We start from the raw sequence: 20,204 nt of genomic DNA on the forward strand, positions 1-20,204 counted from the left end.
TTAAGGTTCCTGTTACGGTGATAGGTAACCCTTGGTACATCCGGGAACATTTTTCTCAGTTGCTTGTTACTTGATAATATTAATTGGTATTTTCATAGGATGCTGTTTATGTTTGGGAGTGCATTAGAATATATTGTTATAAAGGCTGCCAGTCTGTCAGATTCTGGTGTAGGCAGTTTCTTCACTAATTCCGACTGTCTCGGCAATCTTGACGCGACATCATAAGCTCTATTGAGAGCAACTTGTGGATAGTTTCTTTCTGCTAGCATTGTTTTAAGGTCTTTTAAGTGGTGGGTATAATTGTGTTCTTCATCGCAGATTTTTCTTATTTGTTTCGCTTGTCCAACAAAAATTCCTTGCTTGCAGTGTCATGGGTGATGACTGTTATAGTCTAAATATTGCTGGCTGTATCACCTTCAAAGTGACATTAAAATTAAAAGCACCGCAAATTGTTATGCACAAGAAGTCAAATCAAGCTTTACTTGTACAAGTTCGGATGCGATATATATTCATAATGGCAAAGCCTTTAGCGCAATTCAAAAAGACACATCCGGATGTGACAGAGACACAGGACAGTGCTAACTTTCAACTGATGTTTAATAAAACACAGAGGATTTATATGCTTGAATGTTCCTTCTGTAAAAAACAATATATTGGTGAAACGGGACAATCAGTGAACAAAAGATTAAATGGACATCGTGCGGACACAGCTAAAAAGCTTGACAAAGCCGTCGCCGAGCATTTCAACCAACCAGGTCATAACTTTGATGAACTCCACATCTTACATTCGAATTTCCATTATGAACGAGAAAGAAAACACAGAGAACCATACCTTATCCATAAGTTCAAGACATTGCAACCAATAGGCATAAACGTTTCATAGGGTGCTTTAGAATCTATTCACAATGCGAAATTTCAAGCTATAGGCAACAACACTTAATTTGTTTGCTTAGTGTTCTTCTTTTTTTCTTTCTTCCTTTCCATTCATTCCATTTTTTAATGTCTGAATATAGTCCAAAGAAGTATTTTTGTATTTCTGTCAAGGTATAGCAAAAGTTAGTATGTAATCCCTTATTTGAAAGCTTTTGCAAATCAGCTTAACATTCAACTTGGTTTAGAATGAGAGAGAAATTACATATGAAAGGCAGGGAAGTTAACCAGAATATAATCAGGTTTGCTACTCTACACAGGAGGAAGGGTAAGGGGACACAGAAAGGTGGCAAGGAAAATGGAGGAGGGGAGCAGACTCACAGAAAGAGAGAAAACACACACACATGGAGACAGGAGTGCTAAAGTCATAACTTGGGTCAGAGAACTACAACAGTGCCTGTGAAATCTGGGCACGGTACACTAAATAGGCTAGCCATTCTAAGCAGTCTCTTTGATAATTTTTTTTGTTCCCTCGCCTTCCGGATCTAGTCTCAGTGGAGGGCTGCTGTCAGTGACGTTGGGTTCAAGGGCTGCCCTATTTCTCCAACATTGCTCTTGCTCTGCTGAGCTCTTACCACACGATGTCGCTTCCTGCAAGCTTGCAGCACGTAGTTGTGTTCAAGAGGAAAGGTGGGTGAGGGAGGGCTTGCTAGCTCATGCTCGCACCAGCCGTCATCGACAATGGGGAAGGTGACAGACGGCAATGTAGTTGTCATGCCCCCCCCCCCCCCCCCCCCGCACTCCACACACATGGCGACCAGCTGCTTGTTGAAAAAGAGAAAGGAGGTTAGGTGGGAGAGAGTGGCGACAGGAGGGAGAATCGTGCATCAGGTTCACGTGGCAGGTGTTTCGCAAGGTACTCGACAATGCAGCTCTCTCTTTCCATGCCCTTATGCTGCACACTGTCACCTCTGCTACAAAACACATCCATGCTTGTCGAGTGAGAGGCGAATGGGCGCGTGTCGTGAGCACTCACAGCCTGGGGGGCGACAATGGATTGCTGGCACTGCCTGCGCTACTCTCGTCAGAAGGCTGGCTGCCTGGGATATGCCGCATTCGCGTCGACAACGCCGCCGGCCTGCCTTGTGAGGAACAGCGGAGTCTTTTGTCTCTAACTTCGGACTTGCTATTGCGCAGAGTGTTTTCTTTTTTTTTTTGCGTGGTGTTGCTGTGCGTGCTCTCGCATTGCTTAGGTGTGTGCATGTGAGACAAAGTGCTCCTCATTCTCCTTGCCATGTTCTTCGGCAGGCAGCTGAGCAGCGTAGGTGCCTTCACTGTTTTTCCAATGTTTCTTGTAGATTCATACTTGCACTTGATGGGGCACTAGTGAAAGGGACATGCACAACAAGCTGAGTGCTGACTTTAAACTGATGTTTATTGAAATTGTACAGAATATGTGCTTATAATGTGGGAAGAAAAATTACTTCTCGATGGTCTTCCACGGGTCCCCGATAGGGGCCTCCGCTGAAGCTCCTCAGGATCAAATAAAGTTCATTGTCTGTCTGTCTGTCTGTCTAGATGAGAACCAAAACAAAAGTAGATAATCTTGTCTTCGGGCAGCCAAAGCATTTGTATGAAGATGCAAAACTTTTATGAGATAAAGTGAAGGGCCGAGTATTGATGCACTTGTTTCCCTCACAAGTGCTTTGACCGCCAAGGTTATCTAGGTCTGTTCTGCTTGTTTCTTTGTCGTACATTGTTTTCTTCAGTATATGTGCATATCTCGTTAATATTTCAATAAACATCAGATGAAAGTCAGAACCATATTTGTTGTGTGTTCCTTTTGCTACTGTCCTGTGCTAAGTGCTAAGTTTTAGACATGCACTCATGCATGTCTAAAAGTAAGAATTACTGACTCGCTCAGATAGTCGTCCTATTTCCTATTCTCTTGGATGCCTAGGTTGTAACGAAAATTGGGGTGATGCCTCCTGTGGTGGTGCGTGAAAAGTTGCTCATTATTGCCAGCAAGGCAGAGTGTGCTAAGAGCTGGTGCATTAATCAATGTATGCATAACTGTCCATACCACTACGGCTGATCCTAGTCATCATTTGGCCATCCTACTTTTTTGCATGATGATTGATTGGGGGGACATTCATCAACCATAAATAGGGTACATAATGATAATGCGGGAGTTTAGATTTTAGTGCATCAGTGCCACGTGGACATGTACTTGAAACACAGAAAGAAGTAAAGCTGAAGCCTCTTTCCAGGAGGATAGAGTTTTTTTTTTTTAAATGTGCGTGCATGTATGGGGCATACCAGATCTAAACATGTTCCATTGTTACAGTGACTGTCCTTTGGCAGACATCCATGTTGCTTGTCACGCTTTGACACAACACACTTGTCCTGTCTCAGTCTCCAGTCTTTATTTGCGCTTACATACCATAAATATCTACAAAGTATCCCACCTTTCAACTGTTACAGCCACCAGACTTGACTAAGGAAACCTTTTTTTCTCATGTGGTCTCTGAAAAATATGCAACATCACTGTTATATAGCGAGCTCAGAGCTGTTGACATTGCAGTAGTTTGTCATGTGGCACTCAACTCTATTATAGCACCTCACATTGTGAATGGAGCGATGCAAACAAGGCAACACTGCTGCAGCATGGATGACTTAATCATGTGAATCATCTTGTTTTTTGTTATTTAGGACATGCTGTTTTGCAGTATAAATTGGCACTAATAGTTATGATACAATACAGATGAAGCATGTGTTTGTATTTAGGAATTCAGGTTAGTTGGCTTATGGCTAGCTACGAAACAGTGCAGAGAACACTGACATTAAAACATAGCCTGCAAAAGCAGTTCTTTTTTTTTTCTTTTACAAACTGTTATCCCTCTTTGTCCTATCACTTATCTGTTTACCAGCATTTGTAAGCACATGTTCTCAGGCTGACCTTGTGACCTCTTGCGTCCCCTCACAGTTATTGCTTCACTTCGATCTTCTTTAGCTTTCTGCTGGTCTAGTGACTAATCACCATGCCTCATTGCTGCGCCTCACCAATTCTTGAACCTTGGCTGCAATGAATTGCCCCTTATATGTTGTACTCCTCATGAATGGCATCTTTTCTGATTGCCTTGCACATCCATCTTGTCATCCTTAATTCAACCACTCATAACGTTTAGCGTTTAGGCATCTTATGGAGTCTTTCAGTTTCGCATTGTAAGGGATGGCACATAGAGGGACCACATTGGATTTAGCCAAAAAATATAAAGCGGCTTGGAAACTTCCAGGCTGAAAATGATTGTTTAGTTTATGGGTGCAAAATACAGGTTGTAGCTTTTCAATGACCTGAAGTTGAAATTGTGCCATTGTTTTTTTCAGAAACTTTCTACCAACAAATGCTGTGGTCTTTTGGAACAGTTATTTATTCTGACGTGCGCATCTTTTTTGAGTGCTGCTTGTGTGCACCAACTACGTCGCTCTGACTGCACTAAACGTTAATAGTAAAAAAAACAACAGGGGAGCTACATTAAGATAGGTCACATGTGTCTAGTGGGTTATAGTATGGCACAGTCTCAAGCGCTGCCATGCAATATTGCTGGTTTGTACCATTCTCTTGCATGCTGACCTTTAAATTTAAGTAGCATTTTCAGCATGCAGTGTCTGTTGGTGGCATAGAGCTTCTTGCAGTTAGTTCTACTTATAGGGAAATGTGGAAGCAAGTCTTTATGCAAGTTTCATGAAAGGTGTTGTGACACCATGGTGATTCTGGGATATAGAAGTCTTCGCTCGTCCTGAATACAGCACAAAGAGAAGCACGTGATTGAGATAGACAGACACAGTGAGTGCAGATCTCTCAGCACAATGGACAATGCTGACAAGTGCATTGAAAATGTTCAGGTTGTGTCTACAGTTCAGCATGGTTGACGATGCGGCTTTTTTACAAGCTGTGCCATCAACTTCAAACTCATTACACACATAACACATATAGCTACTTCACGGTGGATCATCAGAGAGATAAGTGCTTACTGTCGGCACACGACATGCCTGCCAGTTTTTGTCAGTGCATAAGATTTTCTTTACATCCTAAGCTTCTTAGCACAAATAAATAAAGATAGTCTTCGACAGCTTTGGCACATTTAAGTAGTTTATTCTGCGATGCTGTTAAACGAGTATAATTATTTTTCCTATTTCGTCATTTCCTTCAAATACAGGCAAAATGTACTTGCTCGCTAGTGCTCTCAGGCACTTCACGGGGCCTTGAAGTAGCTCATTTTCACTAATTATGTTTTAATTGCATCATCATCTTGAAACTTTCCTAATCTCATCTTCATTTCTACCTATGTAGCCTTCATATGTCCTTAGTTTGCTAATGACAAGGATTTAAGTTGTGCACTTTAAATGTTACACTACAGTGTGACATTATGCAATGTGTCCCTGCTAATGTTAGCCAAGCTGCCTAAAGAAAACTAAAGAAAGAAAACACAGTGCAAAATACAATTATGAGAACTACTGTGTTCGGCCGTCAGACCTCTGGTGGCCAGACACCGTAGGTCTTAAGATGATATCTTGCAGTGGGTATTCTTTTACATAATTCTTTTTTCATAGGACAGTTTGTATAATGTTAACTGGGACACCCTATATAGGTCTTCCTTCTTATTTTAATCCAAGTGCCAGTTGAAATAATCTGAGTGCCAGACTGTGTAACCCAATTGCCAAGCATTTAATACTAGCAACAAAGTATTTAACCCCACCACTAGCACGAATAAGCCGCACAGGCCAGCAAACTTAATCCAAATACCAAGGTTTTTTAATCCAAGTATCAGAAGCTTTAATCCAAGTGCTAGTCAATTTAATTCATGCAAGAAAAAATAGCAAGATTGCAAATTAATATGGCTGAAATGCTGAAATGCAGCGACTGGAAGATGAGAGTGCTAAGTTTTGTGTTTGCTGCTAATATTTGTCAAATGAATGACTGGTATTTTGCATGAAAACAAAATGTTACATAATTGCCAAACCTTTTGGTGTAAGACATTAAGATTAAAATAAAAAAGTGGTTAACACACATCTTTAGAGACTTTAGTGAAGGCTCTGCTTAGCATTTTATTGAACAACTGAGCACTCGTCAGTTTAATTGTTCATAGAGATCGCATGACCTAGGCTAATCATGCATGAAGCTGATCGCATTCAGGTACAAATTTATTTTCATTTACTAGCAGGCAGTTTTCATACTACTTTCTTACAGACAAGTCAAAAGTCATCTGCTGGGCCGGAAAAGCACGATGCTGACAGCAGTGTCTTACAGACAAAATTCACTCGCACTTCACATTGATGAAGAATAATGTAAAATCGCTGACTAAAAAATTCCTTGTTCTTATTTTGCATTAATTACACAAAAAGTATACAAAAAACCAGCCCTTCCATTCACATGTTGCTGAAAAGACACACCTTTACGCATGAGGCTCTTTATCCAACAAACTTAGCAGTGCATTTTTTAATCTGAATCGCGAGCATGATATTTTCGATGCAATCCAATTTTATCATGAATATTGTTTTCATTGACGTATAAGTGCTCCATGCACATCTATTGGCCCGAAGTAATATACCGCAGTCATTCACGTGACAAATGTTAGCAGCGAACACAAAAAATTTGTGTTGTCGTTTTCCAGTAACAGTATTTCATCATTTCGGCTATTGGGATTTGCAATCTTGTTGTTTTTCTTGCATGGAATAAAGTGACGAGCACTTGGATTCAAGCTGCTGGCTCTTGGAGAAAACACGTTGGTACTTGGATTAAATTGGATTAGATGGCCGTTAGCAGAATGAAGCTAGATTTTGTTGGGCTTTTGAATGGGTGGCAATGTTTTGATTTCATGAAACTTCCCATAAAGCTGGTCTGCATTAGGAAGATGGTGTTTAGCATCCCAGTGCTACACTTCAGATTTGAGAGATGCTATAGTGGAAAATGGCAGCTTAATATTCACCATTTGGGATGACTTCATGAGGCCATATTTTGAAATGATCCTTCTAATTTTCTGATGTTTCTTTCCCGTCATCATTGTCTGACGTCTCTGCTGCTGTCACCATTATTGGCCACTTGGTGTGACACATGATAAAGGAATGTGTTGGAAAGGAATAGTAATAAAAGGCGTATTGTTTTCAAAGCGGTTTCCAGAACATACCCTCTACAAGTATTCTTTTAGACCTGTTTACTCCTAAAGTCAAAATGAATGACGTTGCCTTGCAGACTTCACATTTGGTCAGTTCCAACGTGACCAGCTGTGCTAATTATAAGCAGTTGGGGGTTCAGTGCTTTGGTCAAGTTGCTTGTTAAATTCTTCATTTGCTTGTTCATTTGCTCTTACGAGCACATTTGAACAATTGTATCTCAGGTTGTATGAATAGGAGGGAGCATTTATTGAAATCTGTAACTCTCACATGAAAAATTATAGGTAACACAAAGACTGTCAGTTTCGTTGTTCAATGCCACATAGCATTGTATTTAAGGTAACGGCAAGTTTGAATATGTTCATTGCATAGAAGCTCTTATCTTATCACCCTGGCTGGTCCTTTAGTTTTCTGCACTGTAGACACAGTGCATGTTTGTGTATATCTGTCCATCATCCATGTCATTCACCCGTGAGCCGCGAAAGGAAGTGCACGCATGTGTTGGATGCAGGTGTTCTGGGCAGGCATTTTAGTGCTATTCACTGAGGTCAACCACATGTAATAGCTGGGAAGTTAACAAGGGCTGTATTTCTTCTGCGTGTGTGTTTGTGGCTGGCTGTCACTCGTTTGGGACTGCACGCAGGGGCTGGCCAATGGTACTTGTGTCACAGTGTTAGATGGCATCAGCAGCAAGAGACATGGTGTATAACAGCAAGCGGCTGTGATTTTGTGCCCTCAGAGATTAGGTATCATCATGCCATGTATTTGTGCACTCAAAGTTAGTCTTTCAAAAGTTTTAATTGATTGGTTGGGTTTAGCATACTGTAGCAACATAAGAGACTGTGGAACACACCGTAGTGGAGGGTTCCATAATATTTAGACAACCTAGGTTTCTTTAAGGTGCAGCCAGTGCTCTATTACGTGATTGTTTTTGCATTCTTCCCCCGTCGTAATGCAGCTGCCATGGCTGGGAACAAAACCCCCCAATGGCGGGCCCAGCAGCAGAAGGCCATAGCCACGTAGTCGGTGCAGTGGATAGGCTAGAGATTACCTTTGTGTAGCTACAGTGTGAGGACACTCTGCTGAAGGGTTGCTTTTCACAAACTTTGCATTGCCATTCTACTGAAAGCTGTTTGGTCAGAAGTTGCCTATAATCTGTTGGAACAGGTGTCTTGACCTGCTTAGTGAGTCATTGCACTTCTGTATTTAGCGTATTTTGGATAAAAGAAACAGTCACCGCAGCTTTATCAAAAGTAAATTTCATTCCTGTCCTGCAGAAGTGTAACATGAGTGTACTGTTGCTCTTTGCCGAGAATCACACGTTAACGAAACTAGTGCAGAATTAGAATTTTCAAGAGCCAGTGGCTGCTCTGGACTTGGTTATAATATCAGGATTTAGTTAGTTTTCAAATGTTACCATGTGCAGATTTTTTTTCTTTTTTTTCTGATCAAGGTTGTCCCGGCATGCTTGAGTCATGTGTTTCTGTGTGGCTCATTACACTTTAATTGCCATCCCTGTCATGTGTTCAAGGTGGTGTTTGCTTGAATTTAAACAAGCTTCTATGTGTGGAGTATCCACACACAACGTTGAAAATGGCAGGTTTATGTATGTGCAGTGAAATTGAGCTCATTGCTCCCTAGCCACAACAGAAACAGAGTAAAAAGAATGTGTCTCAGGTGCCAAGTAATTTGATTCCTGCAGTTCTGCCACTTTTTGAAATGCTAGAAATGTTGGCATATTCCTGTTTGTACCATTATTGCTCTGCTTTTATTGCCTGCATCTGATGTTTAAACTAGCATTTCTTTGGTTATCCAATCATTATTCTAGACGTGCTTCAGTGAGCATCAAGTAAGGCCACACGCAGAGCTAACAAGAAAAGCTGGATAAGTTGTGCACTACATAAACCTGTTACGTATGTACTATGCAGCAGATGAAAGAAAACCATCATGTATTGTGTCAAGTCATAAATGCATAGGCGCAGGTCAGTTAGCACAAAATGTAATACAGTGCATCACATAGGAAAACAAGAACGAGGCACAGGTACGAATGGCTACTTAGCCATATCTGCATCAGTTACAAACATTGTAGAAGGCATTTTTTTAAAGGTCTTTCTTTCCCAACCATGGCCTGTTTCATTTTTCTTCTTACGTTAAGGCAGAGCCAGATGGCAGAGCGAGAAAAGAAAAAGAAACATGGTAACATAGGAAAACTGTTCCTCGCCGGCTGCTATGACAACGTGCTGCTTGGGGCACAGCTGTCCGCACACTTGCATCGTACGAGCGCGTGACTCACAGGGATACTGGGCGCTCTGGGTCTCCTGTGACCCAACATGTGCTTCCACATCTTGCCTCAGTGAGTCACACAAAGACTTTGTTCTGCCACATCACGAATGATATCGTCATCAGCCTGATTTATGTACACTGCAAGACGAAGGCCTCTCCCATTACCCACCTTCCAACAACCGACTCAAACCTACGCCTGTAAATTTCCTAATCCAGTCACACAACCTTATCTTCTTCCGTCCTTTACTGCATTTCTCCTGCTCAGAACCGATTGAGTTGTTTCCATAAGTAATGCGTTCTATGCATTACATGACTTCTTCCAGACTCACTTCTTGCTTGTAATCCCAATTAGAATATTAGCTATGCCCATTTGCTATCTTCTGATAGGCTTGTCTCTTAATGTAATGCCTATAATTTCCTGCTCCATCACTCAGTGAGCACCATTTGGCCTCTTCTCATGTTTCCTTGTTATCCTCGAAGTTTTAGCCCTGTAAGTCTGTAGTTGTAAAACATTCTGATGTTATAATTTTCTTTTCAAGAAAAAGTCGCCATTCATGATCTGCGAGTGGCTGCCATGCATTCTCCAACCAATTCTTGTACGTTTCGAAATGTCCTCCTCAGTGTTCAGGTTTTCTGTGACCATGCCAGGTAAATGCACTGTTGCACAGCTTCAGGAGGTTGAGTACCAGTGACCAACCTTCGTTCCCTTGTTTTGTTCAGCAGTATTTTAGGAGCCTTTCTGTATGAAAGAACTTCAGCTACGACATGTTGCTGGGGCTGGTTGTTGCATCTCGTTCAGCGTTAACCTTGGGTAGCAAATTCTTTTATGATGAATGAAAAAAGGTCATCCTAGTAGCAATGCATGTTATGAATTTTTTTGTTTGCGAGACCTTGAGACACTTTTTTTGCATTATCCATTTTATTTTATAGCATCTTTTTTTTTTTTCAAATAGTATGAGATGTATTGAGTAGCGGGCTAAGCCACTTGCTTTCTTTATTTTTTAGTTTAGACTAGTGCTGAGATTGTTGTGATGCTATCATACTGACAAGTAATAGATGTTTTCAAGTTTACCCCTGAAAGACTGACTGCCGTCCAAAACATGTTCTGAGATTGGGGTGCTGATAGAAGTAAAAATGGGGCATCTCACTTGAACAACTTCAGTACTTTGAGAGGCCAGTTGTATCAGCGTGATCATTTGCAGCAACAGCAGCGGTACTCTGGGAATTGCTAGCTTCAGCTAGCATTTACGAGTCTCGTGGTCATTGCAGCTTTTAAATTATTCATCTTATTAAAAGCTGCTGCTTGTTGGCATTATTTTTCTACTGGATTCTGCAGCAAAGCGCCCTACTTAGGACAAATAAACATTCTGTGTGTTTTTTTTTTTCCCCGCATTGACACAGCCATGTCATGCTGATTTTTTTTTACGTCAGTCCGGCCATGACTATGGTAATGTGCTGGGTGCCAAGCATGAGGCCATGGGTTCAATTCATGGCTGCAATATGGACAAATGTGCAGGTGCTTCGCTTTGGGCCTGGCTAAAGAAGCCAAAGTGGTTGAAGTAATTTGGACTCCACCACTAGAAAGTCAATTGCAGCCCCTGTGTTTATTTAGGATGTCGAATTTAGGATGTCCCACTGTCGGGAACATTTGGGCTGAATGTTACATTCTGCACACATGCCAAATGTGAGACATTTTGAATATTCAAATATCAGCTATCCTTGATTAGGTGTTGATGTGAACCAGTGCAAAAATTCCTGTTGGTTAGATTTGTGCAATAGTTGCGAACAGGTGGAGTGGTAGAAGCAGCAGGTATAAAATCCAAAATGGCTAAAAAAAAAAGAAAGAAAGAAGAAGAGAGAGCGAAATTACCCTTGAGGCATGTAGAGTTGCGACTCTAACAACGATGCAACTAGACCAGATATTTGTGTTTGTTTAAAAAAAAAAGTAACTTTGGAAGAAGCACATGTTGTAGGTTGAAATCTTGCCCTCATGTACTGAGAACTGGAACCTCTACCATGCTAGGTGCAACAGAAAGAAAAAGAAAACTCCCTCAGCATTTATTTTTTATTCCACAGTTCCTATGAACAACTCCCTTTATTGTAGGTTTTGTAATTTGGCTGGACTCAAAAATCATCATTCACAATATATAATTTACTGAAAAAGTATTGCAGATAAAGCACATATTATGAACATATGCATAATACCAGTGGCCATTCTTTGCCAATAGAAACTAGTGTCGCCACGTTGCGTGCTGCATTGCTGCTGTGTTTTCCGCTCTAAAAGGAAAAATGTAATTCATTGTTGCTAGGACTTCGCGTGCGTGTAGCCACCGCCTGCCTTCTTTCCTTCTTTTTTTTCCCACATTGGCACATCCATGTCTTGCTGAATTTTCTCGTCAGTTATTCTGCCACCAAAGTATGGTGCTGCAGTCTGTGATCCATGTCTCAAACTGATAGGGCCAGCCCTATTCATTTGAGAGCCTTAGAAACCAAGCACAATAATATGAACTGTGCTCATCCAAAGCAGTCGCAAGCAAAATTTTGTTTTGGAAAATACCTTCTGTCACACCTACACAGGATTGGGAGCATTTTGCATGGAAGGTCAGACCAATGTTACCACAGGCACTATAAGTGACTGTAGAAGGCAATTTTTGCAGTTTTCTCTGTGGTCGGGCTTGACAGCTTTGAAAGTGCATCTCTGTGCTGATATCCGTTGCCATTGGTAACCCGATGCTCAAGGGCTTGAAGGTCTGCGACATCCTTGAAAGTATCTTTATCTGGCCACAGCTGTACAAGGAAGTTGATGGGAGAAAACTGCTCTTTGACAGACTTTATCTCGTTGATACACTCTCTCCTCATGCGCAGAAGCAGGTGTGCATTGAAGTCTTGTGTGTGCGCGTCTGTCGACAATAGTATGCTTCCTCAATTCATGGGGATAAGGAAGCGTGAAGGATTACTCTTGGCCAAGCTCATTCATTTCTCTCCCATCAGATGTGGCCTGTAAGTAGGTATTTCTGAAGTGCTTCTTTGCTGCCATGTGCCAGTGTTAATTATTGATGAGGGTCACTAAGTTATAAATGGGGACAGAGAGATGAACGAAAAATGCAGAAATGTCAGTCTCTGCACTTCATATTCCCAAATTGTAGCTACCTTTGAGTAAATTCTTTTGTCTTGTGTAGCTTTCAATGCAGATGCCACTATTTTCATGCTTATGTTGGCATTGAATTACATAAACTATTGCCTACTGCAAGTTTGTGGAGCTTATCTAGCCACATATATTATGTCGAGTGCCACTGTTTTGGTACACATGGCTTAGTGCAATTATTTTACAGCTTGTCACTCGTATCGTTAGTTGCAATGTTTAAACTGTGGCGCTTTGCCAGAGGCACTGCTCCTAAAGTGCAAGAACTGCCTTCGCAAGAGAACCTTCTAGTTGCACTTGGATTATTTATTTGACCGTGCTACCTCATACTGTTATTCTACAGGTGTTATATTTATTCTCGCCACTTTGTTCGGTGTTTCTACTATTGAGCACTTCAAATTTATATTAATCCATAGGTATTATTGATAGCAGCATTCTCTGCCTAATTCAGACACTTTGAATCTTATCTATCTAGCATCTTACGCCAACGCAGTGGCCCAAGTTGTCTGCTAGCTTGGGCCACTAGGTATGCAGTCATGGTTGTGTAGGTATTGTGGTCATTCCATCGTCATCCTTCCAACTTCATCATACTGTCGACGTCATTCCTTCTTCATCATTGCATCATAATCATGCTGTCGTCATTCATTGTCATGCTATCATCATCATTGCATCATTGCCATGCATTTGTAGTCGTACCGTCGGCATTATACCATCGTTATTGTTTTCAGTGTGGTAGCTTGGGCAAGTTGGTGGTAGTTCAGGTCATTGTTTCAGAATCATCCTCCCATTGTCGCCATGCCATCGATCATACCACCTTCATTGTTTCGTTAACGTCATTCGTTCTTTATCATTTCATCGTTCTTCCTGCATCATCGTCGTGCCATCATGGCCATAGCAGATCAGGGAGGCAGTGTGTGTTGCATATAGCCAAATCAGTGGAAATCCCAGAATGACGACTACAAATTCTAAATAAAGGTGATTTCAGCAATACAGTGTTTTGCTACATTGCTTAAATGATAATAGCATTAATATTGGCAGGCACAGTGAGATGGGTCTTGCCAGCTTTTTTTTTTCTTTTTACTCTTGCTCTTAATGAAAGGTGTACTGTTAGCTGCAATTTACACATTTTCTGAACACTCGTCTTGCTTGCTTATCTAAATTTGTGCCTTCAGAAATGAGTAAATTATTTTGGTATTTGACCAAATAAGCAGAACCTCTCAACACAACACACAACTGCATCCCTCATTTTAATCTAGTCTGCATCGATAGAATATGTGTGAGGAAAAGTAATAATCAGTTATATTAAGTTTGCTGGTTTATTGGATAGTTTTGTTGTGAGATGACAGCTTGGGATATATTTTTGAGATGTTTTCACCCAGCTCTTGCACCTTACAAAGAAAAAAAAAAGTTTGTCTTCCACTTCAGTTAAAAAATAAATTAAAATATTTGTAGTAAAAATGCCAGTCAAGGTACCTTAGGCAAGTAGTAGTAGTAGTAGTAGTAGTAGCGTAATAATAATAATAATAATAATAATAATTATTATTATTGTTGTTGTTGTTGTTTGTTGCATTTTTGTTGCACTTTGTACCACTGTTGTTTGAGATGTTCGGTTTTGTTTTTCGGTTTTATGTTCTTTATGTAACACAACTGCACCAATATTAAGGCTTAAAGCTGTTCTTGGGCACTTTAAGAAAATAAGAAAATAAATAAATAAATAAATAAATAAAATAATTAGAGTTGCGAGTTCGGCAGAAGATTAATAGAGCACGAACTGTCTGTATGAAGTGGAACTGGCTCCGATTTACGACATCACTGCATAAGAAGCCAACAAGCAAAGCCACCAAGCACAACACAGGGGAAATTACTTGTACTTACTAATTGAATCAGCTACATTTTTCAGAAATGGTAAATTAATGTAAAAGCAGATGAAAAGAACAACTTGCCACAGGTGGGGAACAATTCCACGTCTTCACATTACGTATGCAATGCTCTACCAATTGAGCTACTGCGGTGCCATGGGACGACTTTCAACTTCATTAATTTATCATTTCTTTAGTTCAATTAGTAAGTGGGAGTAATTTCTCCTGTGTTGTCCTTGGTTGTGTGGTGTCTGGCTGTTGGCTTCTTATGGCATGATTAATAAAAATTGGGCCCCTCGGTTAACCCCCTTTCTTCTCATCACTGCAAGCAGTGCATGCACAGTCCTCTTCTCAACAAAGTGAGGAATCTTGAATAAGAGCTCCGATACAACGGCACATGAGTTAGCCGAAGCATTTTTTATCAAATGCAGTGATGAGTGCATCAGTACTCCGTCAGTACTTTTGTATCAAAGTGAAGCTGTTTTTCTGTATTCATTTTGCTGATGATGAACTCCCATTTAGCGTCCTTAGGTGCTGTGGTGCGCATGTTACATATGTACCAGCATTTCTGATAAAGCTTCAGTTGAGAGTGTAGTGCTCTGTTCCATTGCCCTCCTTTGTTTATCGCATCACTTTAATTCCCTAATGACACATCTAGGAGATATTACACAAGGGGTGGCATTACGTAATTGCAAAATAATGTCATTCATTCAAAAATGTTATCAGCTACATTCTTCAGAAAACTTGATGGACATGTGATTGACGCAACTTTATGGGAAGGCTGTTTCCATTCTGATGGTGTGTGTGGGAAAAATGACGAGGAAAAAACAACAATACAAGCACCTGGGCATGGCACTTGAAGTTGACAGTTGATGCGATGAAATATGCATGCCAGGGGTGAGCTATATTAGTGGGTGAATGAGAGAGCTGTAAAAGAACTTGTGGAACAGAGACAGTGTGGCAGTTTGACCGGGGAGGGGGGGGGGAAGGGGGTAGGGAGGAAGGGGAGGAAGAGAAAGACTTGATAAACCTGATTCTGCTTTAATGATGACATGCAAACACGGTATTAATAAGTGGAATGGATTAATCTAGTGACGCAGTTCCGTACTGCTTCTAGAGTGCTGGTGAGGTGACACTGGCTAGGGTTCCAAATGGCGGATGCGTACTGAAGCTTCATTCTAATCAGTGATTTGTAAGTGAGAAGGTTTACATATATGGGGGCATGGCCATCTAGGTTGCTTTTGAATAAACCTGGCGTTTTATTGATAGTTGAGGTGATGTTAGTAATATGTGAACGATGAGATATAAGTTGCTACACAACTTGACACCCAGTTATATTGAATGAATTTTCTAATTTTTCATGCTAATTTTCATCATGTCCAAACTCTCATCTTGCGCATTATGCGTGTGAGGCTGTACCATTGAATTACTGAGGTGGCCAGCCTTCCATGAACTTTGTATTGTATAGCTGTGTATGCATGCAAGGTTACCCCTGAACATGCATGCATGCATTTGTAATCCACAGTGTCACTTCTGTGCTCTGGCTTAGTAGCTAGTCAAGTCCTTGTGGTGCTTTTCCTCACAGTTCCCTCACCATCTCAAAGTGAAATGCAGAGGCTTTTCTCCCCGTCTTTTGTGCAGAGACAGCCCAGCTCGGGGCCACAGTCGCGGCAGCAGCGGGGCGGTGGCATGGCTGCAGCCACCGCGGACGGAGGTGCAGCAGGCATCCGGCTGAGTGGCCACACGCTGGACAAGGCCACCAAGGCCAAGGTGCACCTGGAGAACTACTACTCCAACCTGGTCACCCAGCACCTGGAGCGCAAGGGCCGCCACGAGCGCCTCGAGGAGACCATGCGCGAGGAAGGGCTCTCCGAGGAGCAGGTAGAATTCCACAGTGGACAGGAGAGCTGGCTCATAGGCTTTGCCACTAACCTGCCTGCTGTCTTTGACCACTTGCTGCATTGTGGTTGTGCCAATAAGGGGAAGTGCGTCGAAGTTCTATTTGTTGTATCTGTGGGGACTAAAAGCAAGAACGCTGTAGGAACAAACGCGTCACAGTACCAGTCCTCTCAAGCAGCACACTGATCAGTGGCTTTATGTGGAACTCACTGTTGATGTTCTTAAGATTAAAGGAATACTGGCGCACATCTTCAAAGTTGTAAGAACATGTAAAAGGCAACTATGGCACTTGGCAACTAGGAAAGTTGGGTATTTTATACTAAATTTGGTCTCGAAATGCTGGACCTGCTGTCAAAATTCAAATTAATTAATAATTAATTATATTCTGGTGTTGTACATGCCAAAACATGCCTGTCTTGGAATCTTCATATTGATAATGTTTGTTCATCCACCTTCTGCAAGCTTTGTGTCCTTAAACATAAACTTAAAACTGCTCCCACTAATGTTAAGCTGCTCTGCTATACTGCTCTTGCGTGGCCAAGGTTCGAATATGCGTGCATTATATGGGATTCTCATACTAAGCGCAACATTGATTGTCTCGAACGTATTCAGAGAAAGGCTGCAAGGTTTATTTTTAGTAAATTTTCAGCATTAGACTCGCCTTATAATTTAATGCAAGCAAATGGCATTCCCCTATTACAGGCACGAAGGCAAAAATTTAGATTAGAATTTCTTTCCCAACTCTTGGAAAAGAAACTTGTGCTAGGTGCATCAACATATTTGTCACCCTTAACTAGCAGGCTGACCCAACACCACAATGAAAACGCCCTGACCCCATATTTCGCTTGCACAGACCTATTTAAGTTTTCTTACTTCCCAAGAACCATTAGTGGATGGCACTGCCTTATCAGAGCAAGTGATTAAACTGTGAAGCAACCTTTCTGAGCCTGTATTATTGTGGCTTTTTTTTTGTTGCTGTTTCTATGTACTTTTGTATTTGTATCGACACCCTGCTTGGACCATGAGTCCACAGTATTGTATAAATAAGAAAAAAAAAAAAACCACAACGGGATTATGAGGCACGCCTTAGTGGGAGGCTCAGAGTTAACTTTGACCACATGTGTTTTTCGATGTGCAGCCAAATATAAGTGCATGAGAATTTTTGCATTCTGCCCCCATTGTAACGTGGCTGCCACGGCCTGCATCGAATTTGTGACCTCGAGCTCAGCAGCGCAATGCCATGGCCATTAAGCTCCTGCGGGGGGTCTGACTTGGTGTCTTTGACATTATTATGATGTCATGACATTCTCCAAAACTTGCTGTGTAATAGAGCAATAAAGCTGGGTATGACAGCATTGCTCATAGCATTGCTCAGCGAGTGTTCACAAATGGGAGCGGCAGTGATTGCAGGAACGAAGCGTGCAAGTGTGAAACTTAAATTGATTCATAGAAACAAGGTATTCATTTATTTAGGACTTGCCAGTATTTCTTCATAGACATAGAGGGCTTGTAACTTCCATTTAAAGGAGCACTAAAGGCAAATACAAGGTCGATGTGGACTGTTTAAATACCATTCCAGAGATCTCGCAACACTTAATTCTAGCCAAAAAAAAAATTGGTTTATGAGAAAATTGCATCTGAAGGGTCCGAGTACCTTTATCGCAATTAAAATTTCCCACCACCTAACCAGGGACTCGTGATGTTGTGTGCGCCATCACGGCCCTTGTCTGCCATGGTTGTGTAAAACGGTGCCCGACAGATGGTGGTACAGTTTCTTGCACAAAGCGCAAATGCGCGGCCATGTAGAAACCGCGCCAAGACAGAGCGGTGGGTTTGCTGCTTGCAGCTGCTTTTGGTCAAGTGGGGTGGATCGTTCGGGCATCCCACGGAATCACATGGAAGTGGAATTCTCTGCTACTTGCAGTTTGTGCGGGTTTCATGAGTCAGCAAAGCCAACACAGTACTATGCGATAACGAAACTACTGAAACTCGAAAGCACGGGTGGTGCAGAGTCGAGCGGAAATGAAACCTTTCGACTGCCCACGTTGTCAAGGGTAATGTCAATGAGTTCTTTTTTCTGAAGATGAAGTGGAACTGGACAAGTAGCATTTTCTTTTGTCTTATAATGCAATACAATGAGGTTTTTATAACGAGTGGCTGAGTACTAGTGACAGAATTTAAATTAGGAGTGCTTTCATCATTGCGCAAATACTTCAATGACTCAGAGGAAGTCTCTAATCAAATCCTGCATTTACCTCAATTTCTCGATTATTAGGACTCTGTTCGCAATAATAGTGACACTTTAAAGATTCTCGAACACTAATCTATCATTTTAGCTTGACTTAGTATTTGTCTGTTGTGTCCCTTTAACACAAAAAGATTATAGCTTGAAAATATCTTACAAGTACTTCTTTAGATAAGAGGAAGACATTTAAATAAACATGCCATGTAATGCATTGAGCAGGTTTTTATTGGAATATCGTAAGATCCCGAGAGATGCCCCACCCCCGAAAGTAACCCACCCCTGTTTCGGCATGATTTTCTAGTTTTTCAAAAACATAGATAGATAAACCACCCATAACAATACCATTCCCGGAATTCATAATCCTCAAAGAGCCGACAAGCTGAATCCATCTGAATATGTTTTCCCTCAGCATTCGAGGTGTGATTTTTTAAACTGCAATACCCTTCATACAAGCACTTTTTATTTTTGTAATTTACAGACTCAGAAAATATTTAGCTCGCTCACTATTTCGATTCTTAGTTTTCGCGGTATTCTGCTTTTTCTTTTTCTTGTTTGCGATCCGTGTTTGGCGGGTACTGTGCTTGTGGCATACAAGTTAGGCCTAGCAGCATACTTGGCCATATAGTGTCTCTTCTGAGCTCGAGCGCTCATGTTTCTATCTTATCAGCTCTAATATGATGAATGAATTCAGTGCTAATAAACGTGGGTTCATTCTTTGGCTGCTATACATTTTTCAACTTCTTTTTTACTGCACCTTGAAAGTTATCCCACCTCATATTTTTACTTGATTTTCTCTCAATTTTAGGTGGGCTATCTCTCGGGATTTTATGGTAAGCAAATTGGTGCCAAGGGAAGTGCAGTTGAGGACAGCAGAGGACTGTGTGTTGTGATAAAATCAGGAGATTTGAAGGCATAGAATGGGATCAGCTGACACAGGATAATGTAAACTGGCAATCAGTGGTGGAGACCTTCGTCCTGCAGTGGGCATGAAATAGGCTGATAATATGGGTCACCAGTGTGTTTGCGCATGACTCGTGAGATTAACGCTTCTCCACTTGCCTTCGCATGCAGAAGAAAGAGAAGCGCATGCAGCACTCGCTGAAGGAGACAGAGTTCCTGCGGCTGAAGCGTTCACGACTAGGCGTAGAAGATTTTGAGCCACTTAAGGTGATTGGCCGAGGAGCCTTTGGCGAGGTCCGGCTGGTCCAAAAGCGCGACACAGGCCACGTCTATGCCATGAAGATCCTTCGCAAGGCTGATATGCTCGAGAAGGAACAGGTGAGCAGGCTTACCACTTTATGCTGGATTACATAGGTCTTCTTAAGAGGGAGCTTTAGCTCGGGTGCTCCTATCTAAATACATGTAAAAGGAGAATTCGTTTTTCTCGGCAACCACTGCACCAAATTTGACGAGGTTTGTTGCATTTAAAAGACAAACCTAAAATCTAGTGACTGTTGGTTTCGAATTTTTCAGTTAGGTCGTCAATTTTTTATCATAAATTGGCAAAAATCGAAAATTTTCAAAAAATGAGACTATCAAGTTTACAACTCTGTAACTCAACCACTAAAAATGATAATACAATTATGTGAATTGCATCTAATAGTACATCTAAAGCGGACAAAATTGATATGTTACACATGAATATAAAGAAATTTAATCATAGGAAAATACAACTTTTGCAAAACCGTTGTAACCAACATAAAAAATTCACGTAAGATGTAAAATGACACAT

At 41.3% G+C, this 20,204-nt stretch overlaps 1 protein-coding gene across 5 annotated transcripts in view; it reads left to right on the top strand.

Annotated features, from left to right (window-relative positions):
• The window catches only part of trc (Serine/threonine-protein kinase tricornered), a 126,947-nt gene that overhangs the window by 70,091 nt on the left and 36,652 nt on the right, over positions 1-20,204 (top strand). For 2 of the 5 annotated variants that reach the window (XM_075690879.1, XM_075690876.1), the window contains exons 2-3: positions 15,970-16,209; positions 19,544-19,750. In XM_075690879.1, coding sequence (XP_075546994.1) covers positions 16,018-16,209; positions 19,544-19,750 — 399 coding nt within the window. In that variant the 5' untranslated portion in view covers positions 15,970-16,017. The other 3 variants (XM_075690875.1, XM_075690877.1, XM_075690878.1) reach the window with 3 other exon arrangements.

This window comes from Dermacentor variabilis, chromosome 4, assembly GCF_050947875.1.
Source record: "Dermacentor variabilis isolate Ectoservices chromosome 4, ASM5094787v1, whole genome shotgun sequence".
Taxonomy (NCBI): domain Eukaryota; kingdom Metazoa; phylum Arthropoda; class Arachnida; order Ixodida; family Ixodidae; genus Dermacentor; species Dermacentor variabilis.